This window comes from Phyllobates terribilis, unplaced genomic scaffold, assembly GCF_046119375.1.
Source record: "Phyllobates terribilis strain yellow unplaced genomic scaffold, ASM4611937v1 Scaffold_5__5_contigs__length_657084704, whole genome shotgun sequence".
Classification (NCBI taxonomy): Eukaryota; Metazoa; Chordata; class Amphibia; order Anura; family Dendrobatidae; genus Phyllobates; species Phyllobates terribilis.
Window position 1 is genome coordinate 519,914,441 of NW_027362765.1, and position 14,185 is coordinate 519,928,625.

A 14,185-nucleotide genomic window follows, 5' to 3' on the forward strand; every position below is an offset into this window, starting at 1 on the left:
GACTCCAACCGGTGAAATCTCCACCAATCAATGTGCTGACAAGCCCCTTGCTCATAAAGTGTTGTCTTTACTATGTAGGCTAGTATGATTACAAGTCTAGTTTTATAGCTTACAATACCTAGGACCCAATTATTTAAGACACACAAATATAGGTGGGACTGAAATTGGTATAAAAACGCCACAAAAGTTTTTTGCAACCTCAGAAATCTGGCAAGAACACACTGATGAATTGGGGGCCATTAATCGAAAAGAAATTATTTAGTTTTGGGTTGCCACATTCTGAGTCCCATAATTTTTTGGAGCTGTATGACCGCTTATTTTATGATTATATGCATGAGAACGGGAGGTGTTTTTTTTTTTCTTTTGTTTTTACACAATACTTATTAGTCTCCCAAATGGACTTGAGCATGCAGTCCCATGATCACATGGGTAACAGACTACTCTATGAATGTAGAACAGAGTAATAAGCTATCCTGTCTGTTTGATAAGCAGACTGCACCTAGAATCAGCTGTAGTACATGGCCTGACAGTGGCCTCCAGATCCCATAGACAGCCCGCGACTGCGCTCTAATGGTGCTCATACCACTACCGACAGCGACACGAAAGGTTAAACTGCAGGGAAGGTGGTGGAGGCCTCCAGCAGGAGCCAGGCTGGGTATGTCAGTTGGGGTCCTGCAGCTGATTTCACTTGTATGTCCGTACTGTCATGGAGCACAAAATGACCCACGCTCATGAGGGATATGTACTTTAGATACACTAGGTTAAAAAAAAAAAAAAAAAAAAAAAATCAAGAAATAACTATTGAAATCCTGTGTTTTCTACAAGTTTAAAAACTCACTCAAATGAAGAAAAAAAAACTTGTGTGAAGGAGGCCTAAAGTTCTGTGTGCTGCAGATTGAAGAGGGAACGCTGCCCTGCAACTGCCAGGAGTTACTCATCGCAGAGGTTACTAGGCCGTGACCATTAGATCCAAGAACCATGAAAGCTTTGCGAAAGTCACACTAATCTCAAAATCAAACTGGGTAAAACACTTGAAGCTTCCATTGCTGTGCCAGGGCTGAGTCCCAGCTGGAAACCTTTTTACCTAGCTCGGGGCAGTGTAGAGAAACACAGGTATAATAAATATATATGTCAGACTCCGACTAATGGGAATATTTAGGAGTATCGCAGCCCCCTGAGATGGACAAGTCAATGATTTCCTGACCAGCAATGTATTTCTCTATTGTTGTGCTCAATTACACTGTCAATATTTAATCAGACGCCCAACCCATACAATTCTTCTCGCTTTGTAATGGCAGAACGCTGACCACAACTGCCTATCCTGTGATCGGCAAGATGTTTATTCTAAACCAGGGGTCGACAAAGTTGTTCAGAATCTAGGAGCCAGCCAAAAAATTTAGGAGCCAGAATTTTTTTTGTTGACAAACTGTACATATAGACCCCCTCACACACGGCGTCTCCCCGGGGAGCACGGCCTTTGTATGTACTTACACAGGTAGCGGGAGATGAGAACGGGCCCCCGGCCACAGCGATCCTTCCCCCCAGGGCCGGCTCCAGGTTTTTCTGGGCCCCGGGCGAAAGAGTCTCAGTGGGCCCTTTTAACACATACACGATTCATGATGCACAGATACGGCGGAGAAATAAATATATATTTATTACACGTGGCCCAGCCTGCCCCCTCATCCTTCACATACGCAGACATATGCGCGCGGGCACACGGTACGCAGACATATGCGCGCGGGCACACGGTACGCAGACATATGCGCGCGCACACACGGTACGCAGACATATGCGCGCGCAGACATATGCGCGCGCAGACACGGTACGCAGACATATGCGCGCGCAGACACGGTACGCAGACATATGCGCGCGCAGACACGGTACGCAGACATATGCGCGCGCAGACACGGTACGCAGACATATGCGCGCGCAGACACGGTACGCAGACATATGCGCGCGCAGAAGACATATGCGCGCGCAGACACGGTACGCAGACATATGCGCGCGCAGAAGACATATGCGCGCGCACACACGGTACGCAGACATATGCGCGCGCAGAAGACATATGCGCGCGCACACACGGTACGCAGACATATGCGCGCGCACACACGGTACGCAGACATATGCGCGCGCACACACGGTACGCAGACATATGCGCGCGCACACACGGTACGCAGACATATGCGCGCGCACACACGGTACGCAGACATATGCGCGCGCACACACGGTACGCAGACATATGCGCGCGCACACACGGTACGCAGACATATGCGCGCGCACACACGGTACGCAGACATATGCGCGCGCACACACGGTACGCAGACATATGCGCGCGCACACACGGTACGCAGACATATGCGCGCGCACACACGGTACGCAGACATATGCGCGCGCACACACGGTACGCAGACATATGCGCGCGCACACACGGTACGCAGACATATGCGCGCGCACACACGGTACGCAGACATATGCGCGCGCACACACGGTACGCAGACATATGCGCGCACACACACGGTACGCAGACATATGCGCGCGCACACACGGTACGCAGACATATGCGCGCGCACACACGGTACGCAGACATATGCGCGCGCACACACACGGTACGCAGACATATGCGCGCGCACACACACGGTACGCAGACATATGCGCGCGCACACACACGGTACGCAGACATATGCGCGCGCACACACACGGTACGCAGACATATGCGCGCGCACACACACGGTACGCAGAAATATGCGCGCGCACACACACGGTACGCAGACATATGCGCGCGCACACACACGGTACGCAGACATGCGCACGCAGACATATGCGCGCGCACACACGGTACGCAGACATATGTACACATACAGACATAAACATAGATAAAACAGACAAATATATATACACAGTCATATACACTGACATTCACATACATGCACTCACACAGACCCATTACTAATATTTTTAATATGGGGATTGGGGAAGCCTCACTCACCTGTCCCCGGTCCAGTGTCCTGTCCAGCAGCTCCTCGGGTATGGGGCAGTGCAGGGCCCCCGGCGTGTCACAGACTTCATGGCCCTGGAACATCAGAGGGGCCCACTTGCGGTCGGGTCCGGGCCCCTCCCGCCCATCTGTGCAGGACCTCCGCTCCGACGGTGTTTGATTGCCGGCACTCCCCCAGACATGGCCGCGCGCTGTGCGGCTGTGTCTGCTAGTAATGACGCGGCAGGAGCGACACACAAGCACAATTAAAGGTGCTGTGCCGTCGACCCTGCCGTGTCATTACTAGCAGACACAGCCGGACAGCGCGCGGCCATGTCTGGGGGAAGTGCCGGCAATCAAGCAGCGCCTGCGTCCCTGAACAGGTGCCGAGGAAGCGGCCAGGGCCCCGACAGTGAGTGGGCGGGTGGGTGTGTGGGCCCGGCCCCGACAGTGAGTGGGCGGGTGGGTGTGTGGGCCCGGCCCCGACAGTGAGTGGGCGGGTGGGTGTGTGGGCCCGGCCCCGACAGTGAGTGGGCGGGTGGGTGTGTGGGCCCGGCCCCGACAGTGAGTGGGCGGGTGGGTGTGTGGGCCCGGCCCCGACAGTGAGTGGGCGGCTGGGCCCCTCTGATTTTCCAGGGCCCCGGCACTTGCCCGGGTACGCCGGGTGCTGACGCCGGCCCTGCTTCCCCCGTAACCCAACTCTCCCTGTCCAGTCCCGGAGCATAAGGGGGGCAGAGCAAAGTGGAGAAGGCGGCCTGAGCGATACTGTCCCTGCTTCCTCCGATTGGATGACTCCGTGCAGGAGGTGGGATTGGATTGAGAGTATTTTTTTTTCTTCTCAACTCCTCAAGCACCAGGCAACATTTTCTAGGCGCCACTGGCGACCAGGCGCCTGGGTTTGTCGAGCCCTGTTCTAAACTACAAATAATGGCTCCCAACTTATACACAGCTAAAGCAAATATACCCAACTGAGGGCAGTGATTAATGTGTGATCTCGGCTGTCTTTTCTGCATACAGGACTTGTAACATTTAACCAAGACATTTAGCCCTGTTCCTGACCAGGCACATTTACATTTTTTTCTTTTTTCATACATGCGGTTTAAAGAGCGGTTTGCCTTTTACACTGAGTTGTAATGAACTGCTGGTTGCAGGATCAGTAAGGGTGCTTTCAGTTCAGGTACCCGTTTGTTGGCCCCTTCAGAGCTGGCGCCCAAACCTACTGCAAAACAGTATTCGGGCGCATGTGCCAATGGGGCCATAGACTATAATGGTGCCGGAGGAGTGCTCTCTTGTACATCATTTTCGGTGTATATGCCTACTGGAGTCGGACACCTAAATGTAGTAGACTGCATCTGAGCCCCGAAGGGACCACCGAACAAGTGCCAGGACACAATGTGAAAGCACACTTAGAGAAGCCATCAGTTAGCCCACTATGACTGTTTTATAGGGAGTTGTAACCTTATCTGTCTTTCTATAAGCTCTTAACAGCTGATTAGTGACCACATCAAAGTTGAATATGCAGAGAAACAACAATTGTAAAATCAAAACGATCCAAAAATTTTAAAGGAAATCTGTCTACAAGATCACCCCTCCTAAGCCGCCTATATGGGCATGCAGGTCAGAGGGAGCTGAATAACATGACACCTTGATATCAGCAATCCTGTCTTATTCCAGAGAAATCCACATTTTTCTTATATGTAAATGAGCTCTTTAGTCCTATGGGCCGGACACGGATCTTCCTGAGAATCTGCCTCCAGAGATTAATTCAAATGAAAGGGAGCATTACCAGTGTGAGACATGTAGATCCGGAGAGGAGACCGTCAGTCAATACATGTCTCACACTGGTAATTTAAAATAACATCTCGAGGCAGATTTTCAGGGAGATCTCTGTCTGGCCCATAGATCTTAACAACTCATTTACATATGAACAATGTGGATTTCTCTGGGATAAGACATCAGATCGCAGATATCAAGGTATTTTATTCAGCTTCCTATGACCTACATGCCCATATAGACGACTTAGGAGGGTGATCCTACTGACAGATTCCCTTTAATTAAACTGAATTGCCAAAATGATTCTAAGCTCCAAATACAAGAAAAAAACATGACCCCGAACTAGGACAATCCCTTTAAGATTATCCCAGGTGAACTTTAAAGGCTTGACAGGACTATACAAGGAAAAAGAAAAATACAGAAAATATTTCATGCCAAGTCAAAACCAAAAAGTACAAATATTTCAATAATGAGCAGCTAACTTCAGGTTGCAAGAAAGAAAGGCTTTGAGTAATGACAGAAATGGACCGGTTAGGTAAAAAATGCTGCCTCAGCCTTTGGTCACATCACGATTCAGACCTTTGTTGCTAGGCCCCTGATTTGACAGGTAGGAAAACCCTGCATGAAGCCCTCATTTTCCTGTCAAATTGACTATATTATGTTATAAGTCAGTGGGGTCTGTGAGGCTCCGGTGAGGATTTGTGATAAATCAGGAAGAATATTGGGATTTTGGTCATAAATAAACCTGTAAAACATGCTAGAAGTAGGCATTTTCTATTTAAAGGGCAAGTGTCATAAAAATGACCTACTGCTCAAATTTCTACATTAAACATTATTTTTTTTAAAGACTGTATTGGTGATATCTATAATTTATGAGAAATTCTACAATCTTGTAAATTTTGCTCTGACCAGAGTCTCATACCAGTCCTGTTCTGTAGAGGGGACATCCCAGTAGTCATCCCATTACCAGCAGACAGGATTACAGTGTAAGGTATCACAGGACCCACTATGCACAATAGGTAAACCTCCTCCTGCCCACACAATGACCTCCGCACAGGTCCAGAGAATGCAGAAAACTCTTCCTCTGTGACTGCCACATTCACACATTCAAATGAAGTGATGGCATGCTCCTGATTTATTGGAAGCACACGGACCCATAGAGTTTCATGGATCTACCCATCCGTGAAAATGAAAGATCTGAATGTGAGGTCTGCGAGACTCCTATTCTGATCATATTTTGATGACATACACAATGGGTCTTTGTGCTGTCGGAGAAAAGTTGGGCAGCACAACACTCCACATGGATGTCTTAGGCTGTGTGCCCACGATGCGGATTTAATGCATTTCCGCCGCGGAAACGCATTAAAATCGCTTGTTAAGAGGTCTGGGATGTATCCCAATATTAATCCACCTGTGCTGTGCACATGCTGTGGAAATTTCCACTGCGGATTATCATTTGCGGGAAAATATGCAGCACAACTAATTTGGGCGCGATTTTCTGGCGAAATCACGCCCACTGACTTGCATTGAACCGCATAACATCAGCATATATACATGTGGATGTTATGCGGTTCAATGCGCGGATGGTACCTGGGTCTGGAGAAGAGAAGACTCTCCTCCAACCCGGGTACCATCATACCTGCAAGTAAAAAGACAATAATAAAGTAAAAAATAAAAAAAATTATTCATACACACCTCTCCGGTGCCCCTCAGCTGACTAAATGACGTCACCGCAGGTCCTGCCAGCACACCGCGGGACGCCGAGGACGCGGCCGGGAGGAGACCAGGGGCCGTCGGAGAGGTGAATATAAGGTTTTTTTTTTTTATTTCTTGAAGTAGAAATTTCCTCTAAGTTGGTCACACAATATAAATCCATGCCGGTTGCATGGATTTATATTGTGTGACCAACTTGTCCAGCTCTTTTCCAAGTGATTCTCAAAATCGCTTGGAAAAAAACGCATGCATAAACGCATGTAAAAACGCTGAAAAAACACATGTAAAATCTGCATGCATCTTTTTTTGCCAAGGAGATGCAGAAATGCTCAGGAAATTTCTGCATCGTGGGCACATAGCCTTAATGTACCATTAGGAAGCAATGATCAGTCTAAGGCTGCGTGCCCACGATGCGTTTTTCATGCATTTCCGCAGCGGAAACGCATCAAAAACGCTTGCTAATCCGCACCCCATGGTCCCCAATGTCAATGCACATGCTGCGGATTTTTCCGCAGCGTTTCTGCAGCGCTCATAAATCCGCAGCATGTTCATTAATTTTGCGGAAGAGCAGCGGAATTGCCGCCATTGACTTGCATTGAAACGCATATAATCCGTGTCTGTACATTTGTACACGCGGATTATATGCGTTTCAATGTGTGGATGGTACCCAGTTCTGGAGGAGAGAAGACTCTCATCCAGACCTGGGTACCATTGTACCTGTAAAAAAAAAGAATAAAATAATAAATAAAGTTTATATTCACCTGTCCGGCGGCTTCTCTCTGCATGCCGGCAGCGCTTATCTTCCAGGACCTGAGATGAGCCTGCGACGTGTCTCGCGAGAGCCCGGCAACCAGGAAGAAGCCAGGACGAGTACGACAGAAAAAGCGGCGGGGCATCGGAGGTAAGTATAGCTTTATTTTTTTATTTTTACGGTCACACTATATAAATCCATGCCGTTTGCATGGATTTATATAGTGTGACTTAGTTGTCAAGCACTTTCCAAGTGATTCTATCGCCTGGAAAGTGCTTGTCAGTCCGCATGCGTTAACGCATGTGAATCCGCATGTATTCTGCAGGAAAAATGCATGCACAATCTGCATGCGTTTTTTCTGGCAAGGGAGATGCAGAAACGCTGCAGAAATTTTCTGCTTCATTTCTGCATCGTGGGCACATAGCCTAACAGGTTCCTGTGGTCTATGTGGCTTCTGTAAAACATGTTTCAGAATATGGTCAGCAGCTCAGGTTAGACAGACGTCCCCAAAGTCATGTATAAAAAAAATATTTAGAAAAATGAAGTCTTCCATCAGAAATGGAATGTGGCAGCACAAAGTCCTGTGTTCCTCCGTACCACTACAGTATAAACTTTGGCTGGTGCTACCATCCACTGAAGCACATTACTATTTTCTCTATAGTAAGATTCCAATCGAAAGGCTCCCATGCACATTGGATAAAAGTTGGCCAAACCTACCAATTTTGGCACGGTCAGCCATCCATGTGTATGGGGGCCTCCCAACTGTCTCACGACAGATTACACAAGGGAAAATAAGGATCTGGTGGTTGAAATACAATCGCTGGATCCTTTTGCTTCGCGGGATATGATCTATTGCCAGATGATTCTGAAAGCAGTTCCCACAACCAGAACACAGGAACGCTCGGCTGAGCTAAGACTTTCCTCCTGTGTATGGGGGGAGTCAGGAAAGATGGTAGTCTGCAAACGATCATTCAACCAACAGCTAACTAACGTGTATGGCCAGTTGTAGGGGCCTGTACAAATTAGTCTAAAATATGAAGAATATACAATTAGCTACATTGCTCGGCAATCTAATGTGTATAGGGGCCTCCTGAATCGTCCGCAACAGAGGATGTTTGGGTGAGAAGGATCCAGGCTGTTGCATTTCAGTGGCCGACCTTTTGGTATCTGGGAGATAAACTGCTGTCAGGCCCTCTCAGAGACCAGGAGAAGTCAGCCAAACATTCCCGCATAAGGGAGGGTCAAAAGATAACAGCCGGCCATACAATCGTTGGGCCCACAGCTATCCATTGTGTGTAATATAGAAAGCAGCAGATAACTTGCAAATACTCAGCACTTGTAGATAAGGGAATTAAATGACTTTTAGATTCATCATTTAATTAATTGTATCCACATTATATCTTTCATTATGACAATGTATAGGAATATTTTTTTCCCCGATTTATGGCTCTGCTTTGAGAACTATTTAATGAGATACATAGCAAGAACCTGACCATAAAGTAAAACTAAAGCGGATCTTCAAAGAAGGTTATCATTGAATGTGGAAGTTCCACTCATGTACACAGTTAGGCTATGTGCCCACGATGCAGAAATGCTCCGGATTTTTCCTGAGCGTTTCTGCATCTCCCTGGCAGAAAAAACGCATGAAGATTGTACATGCAGATTGTACATGCGTTTTTCCTGCCAGGGACATGCGGATGTGAAGCGTTCTTCACATGCATTTACGCATGCGGGTTGACAAGCGCTTTCCAAGCGATTTTAGCATCACTTGGAAAGTGCTTGGCAACTTGGTCACACTATATAAATCCATGCAAACGGCATGGATTTATATAGTGTGACCTTAAAGAATGGTAAAAAATAAAAAAATAAATCTATACTTACCTTCTGATGGCCCCCGGAGTCTTGCTTCGCTCCGTCCTGGCTGCTGGCAGATCGCGAACACTACACTGAAGGACCTGCCGTCACATGACTAAATGACATCACCGCAGGTCCTTCAGTCCACCGCGAGCTGCCGGCAAGCAAAGACAAGCACACCGGGGGCCATCAGAAGGTAAGTATAATGTTTATTTTATTCTCTTTTTTACAGGCTCTATGGCACCTGGGTCCAGAGGAGAGTCTCCTCTCCTCCAGACCTGGGTACCATCCGCACATTGAAATGCATGGAAGGCGCATCTACAGATGCAGTGATGCGGAATCCAAGCGTTCCAATGCAAGTCAATGGAGGCGAAAACGCAGCACTTCCGTAAAATAATTGGTAGTGCTGCATTTTTTTAAGCAGCGGAAATTTCCGCAGCATGTGCCCAGCACATGCGGATTATCATTGGGGAACATGGCAGACCTTCTACCAAGCGTTTTTTAAGCGTTTCTGCAGCGGAATTGCCGCTGCGGAAACGCTTATAAAACGCATCGTGGGCACACAGCCTTATAGTGGAAATCTACAGTTCACAGTAAGGGAGCTTTCACATTGTGTTTGGGCATCCATTCATTTGTCCCGTCGGGGCTTATGTTCAAACCTTCCACAAACGTGATTCAGGCGTATGTGCAGACAGGACCATAGACTATAATGGTGCTGACAGAGTGAACGTGTGGCTCTGTCGTGCATCATTTTTGAGCGTATATAGCTACTGGAGGCAGACACTCGGACATAGTACACTGCATCTGAGTGTCCATCTCCAGTAGGTGAACACTCCTGAAAATGATGCACGACAGACCACACATTCAATCTGTCAGCACCATTATAGTCAAAGGTCCATTTGGCGCATACGCCTGAACCCCGTTCTGGGGGGTGTTTGGACCCAAGCCCGAAAGGGCCCAGGAACGGGTGCCAGAACTCAGTGTGAAAGCACCCTAATGTGTGCAAGTACAGGAGTTATCTTGGATTGCACAGCCCTCTCTTCCTGACTGAGAAAATGAATGAATTCTCAGGTCATATTCACACTGTCCTCAGAGGGCTAGCAGCACAAATCAAGTCTGTCATTTATCCACTTTGCTCAACCGATGTCCCAAGAAGAAGTCATAGTGGTGAAACCCCATGTTACACAGATGACTTCATTATATGTGTTTTATGTGCATTATGTCAAATTATACTTTTGTAACTATTAGGTGTATAAATAAAATTCTTCTAATAGCGTAATGCCACAGAGCGCCACTATTAGGAGGATGTATCCCTCTCTTCCATCTTATTTTGCGATTGGCAAAATGGGAAGAACGAAACAAGATGGACTAAGCAATGCTGGTAAATAAACGACTTTACTTCTGTTGCTAGCAGTCGTGACTGGTGAATACGACCTAAAATAAGATTCATTTTCTCGGGAAAAAAGAACTGTGCAATGCAAGAAAAGTCCTGTAATTGTGCCATAAGGTTGCGGTGTGGAAATCAAGGCCAAAGTCAACTATGGACCTGATATGTGAACAGAACGTACGGTATTTTTTGCACCCCAACTATAGATGCTATAGCCGCGGCGCCGTGTTTAGAAGTGGCGGAATTTTTTTATAAATATTTTTAGTGCCGAAGCTTTATCAAACGTGTCTATTTGTGAATTTGTTGCAAAGTACAGTTTGCCTTGTTAGAGGGTTTCAAGAAATCTCCCACATACAGTAGAAAAAAAAATCAGAACAGAAATCGGGGCAAGGCGCGGATTTTCAGAATACGCCATGTTATTTTTTAGGACATCCATCTCTAAAAATGCCAGCAAAAAGCACTAGTCATACAAAAAGGAAAAGTGGCATTTTTATCATGACTGAACCCATACAAGTCAAATAAAAGTAAGGAATAATTTAAAAAATCTTAAAATCACCAAGTGATAGGAAATGTTGCTGAGGTGTCAAGAAGCTTTAGTGAATCCGGCAACAAAATAAGAATGACTGAGACTTGTGCATGTGGCAGTTCCTTACAATACACCAGGAAGTGTCCCTCCCAGCAGCTCAGGTGTGTACAGGTATGCTGGGATGGCCACAGGTTAATGAGTGTGTCACAGCAGAATGGGTCATGAAACGCCTTATCACACATGCTTATGTAGCCTATAATTCATCAGCTCGCATATCAGTCGAATACGTTTGGTTTGCATTTACCACCCACCAAAACTGAGTCATTGTGGCCCCTATATACATAGTGAGAGACCTGCCGACCCACTAGAGCAGGACAGGTAGAAGCTATTTAAGTAGAGAAGATAAATTAAGCTGGTTACATAGTCTAAATTTCAGATGGGAAACAAGAAAGTCTAGGTGCAAATCTAAGACATCTGCCATGTTGGACTTTTGCTGTTGTTGGGTACAGTCATGGGCCATGGATGAAAGGTCATTTGTGACAATTGTCACCCCCACCCCATCCATAGAATCCATGGCATGGCAGAGATTAGCCTGCCGACAGGGCACAATTTATTTGTTTACTTTAGGCTAAAGCACCATATACACACTAGATGGCTGTTAGCCACACGATGTGTATGCTGATCGATCAGCCGGTAGCCATCTTGGCCATCTCTTCCATATACAGAAGCATTCAAGTGGCCAAGAGCACTGTTCTTTATGTGAGAGCTGATGCCAGTCATTTCCGCTAGTAGTTTATCTTCGAGGGCTACAAAGTGATCAGCAGTCCGAAATCAGACGTGACCGATCAACATCTCTCCAGCCCTTCAGTTAGTATTCACCCACATACACAGAGTATTGGCCAAACCTGTCAATATCGGTGGGTATGGCCGAGAGTTGAATGTGTATGGGGGACTTAAAGGGGTATTTCCAACTCCAAGATCCTATCGCAATATGTAATAGGTGTAATAATATTAACAAACACCTCCAATTAGAAATGTAGTGTAGTTTAAGATCTGCTGTGTTGCTTACCCCATGTCAAGGGCATTGCAGTAGCTTAGGAATCCATGGTTACAACCACTAACATCTAGTTAAATGTCACTATGAGTGATCATAACCATGGATGCCTAAGTTACTTCAATGCCTTGCACATGGGGTAAGCGACATAGCGAATCACAAGAACTACCCCACATTTCTAACTAGAGGTATTTGCTAATATTATTACACCTAGTAGATCATGCGTGGGTGATATGCTAAGCAACTGTACCACCCCGGATGCAACTTTGTCACTTCTCCCCCAATGCCCAGGTGGAATAGTATGTTTAGTAGGTCACTAAGCTTTTATCTGACTCCCTTGAGAGTAAATGTTCATGGAGAGAAGGTTCAGGTAGTTGGGGAATGACTGCCTGATCCTTTTGGTTTTGGGGTAGATGAGCTGCTGCCATTGGTGTCTTGCAGTGATCTTCTCTCTACCCCTTGAAAATAAGTGAAAGTTTGGCTGAGCTGAGCACTCATGACTGTGGGGGAATAGAGCACGGTCTGCCGAACAGCTCCTGTGTATGCCAGCTTAAATCTATGGCGCTTCACAACAGGTCTGGCAATAGGAAACACTGAGAATACTCTAACATATCTATAATATTTATATAATGAACATTTCCGTCTATCCAGAACTGTAAGTCCCCTATAGGGAGGGGTGGTCCACTACTGTGGTATGGGTATGACACCTGCAGGGCATGGAGTCTTATAGGATCCCTGCTAGTAACGTGGCATCGTCTACGCCTAAGTAGAAGGGAGGTATATTTTCAAGTATGAACATTTTCCCCTAACCCAAGACTTTCTGCTCTCCGGGGGTCCGACTGCAGTGGTCCACAGAAATACCAAGAATTAGGGCCCTGAAGAGCCAGGCTGGATGGAGCAGAGGCCGATCACGTGCACTGCGCTCCATTCATTATAACGGGAGTGCTGCGCTCGGTTGCTCTTCGTCGCTCACACTTGAATGGCGCAGCAGTGCGTGTGATCCTCAGAGCCCCGTGTTTTGGGATTACTGGGGGCCATGGTGGTCAGACCCCCAAAGACTGTAAAGTTATCCTCTCATAGAGATAAGGGATCATTTCAAATTTGAGAATAGCCCTAACGAGCAGCAGCTCTGCGGCCATGACAAGAGCCGGGCCTGGTGACTCCTCAATCACCACCTCAGCTTTACTACTGTTAGTAACCAGACCCCGGGCTGACAACCGCACACACAGGCCCAGGCGCTGCACAGGAGCTGCTGGGTCACTCACATGTGGCCGGACCCAGGGGTGCAGACATTGCACAGCACCGGGCCGGCCTCAGGTGGCTGATACCAAATAGCACAAGCCGGCCTGAGGGCACACACTGCCGGCGCTCACCAGGCCTGGCCGGCTCCTGCTCTGATCCCGCACAGGCCCGGGTGACAGAAGGCCGCGATAACACGGCGCTGTACACCACCCGCACGGGCCTCCGCAGCGCCGGCCGCCACAGGCCAGCACGCCGCGCCCTCCCCCATGTAATGACCGGAGCCCTCACCGTGTGTTCGTGCTCATCCGCCCGGGCGCACAGCGCCGACAAGCAGAGCAGAAGCAGCCGCAGCGCGCTCATCCTGGCCTGGGGACGATGTCTCGGAGGTTCCCTCGGTAAAGCCGCCGCCGTCCTCCTTCCGCCGCTGCAGATCCTGCCCTGTACAGACACCCGCCGCCTCCTCAGCGGCCGCTCAGCCACGTCATCCGGCCACGGAGCTCACAACCGGAAGTGCCTCACCTCCTGCCAGCATCCCGGAAGTGCTCAGTGTGTGCGGACTGGGGGCGGGGAGCCAGAAGCCATACCTGGGCTGACGCCTGTGCTGAGTGCCTACACCTGCCCGGGGCTGGAGCTGTGCACTGAGCACCTTGTCACGTCACTCCACAGTGTGCACCGTGTCACGTCACTCCACGCCGCGGTGTGCGCGGCTACTGGCACTTAACTAGACTTTGCTATAACATCATATTATTTATTTTTGTTTTCCTTAAACTGCCCCATACACTGTGTAAGTGTCCCATAGCTCCTCCAGGCTGTCCACACACTGTAGCTGCCCCATAGCTCTCCAGGCTGCCCCATACACTGTGTAACTGCCCCATAGCTCCTCCAGGCTGTCCACACACTGTAGCTGCCCC

General features: G+C 48.0%; 1 protein-coding gene across 2 annotated transcripts in view; it reads right to left on the reverse strand.

Annotated features, from left to right (window-relative positions):
* Positions 1–13,840, reverse strand: part of TM9SF3 (transmembrane 9 superfamily member 3) — a 46,367-nt gene extending 32,527 nt beyond the window's left edge. The window contains exon 1 of one of the 2 annotated variants that reach the window (XM_073685712.1): positions 13,563–13,840. In XM_073685712.1, the coding sequence (XP_073541813.1) occupies positions 13,563–13,634 (72 nt within the window). In that variant the 5' untranslated portion in view covers positions 13,635–13,840. The remainder of the gene's footprint in view (positions 1–13,562) is intronic. The other variant, XM_073685711.1, reaches the window with a different exon arrangement.
* Between the last annotated feature and the right edge of the window lie 345 nt (positions 13,841–14,185).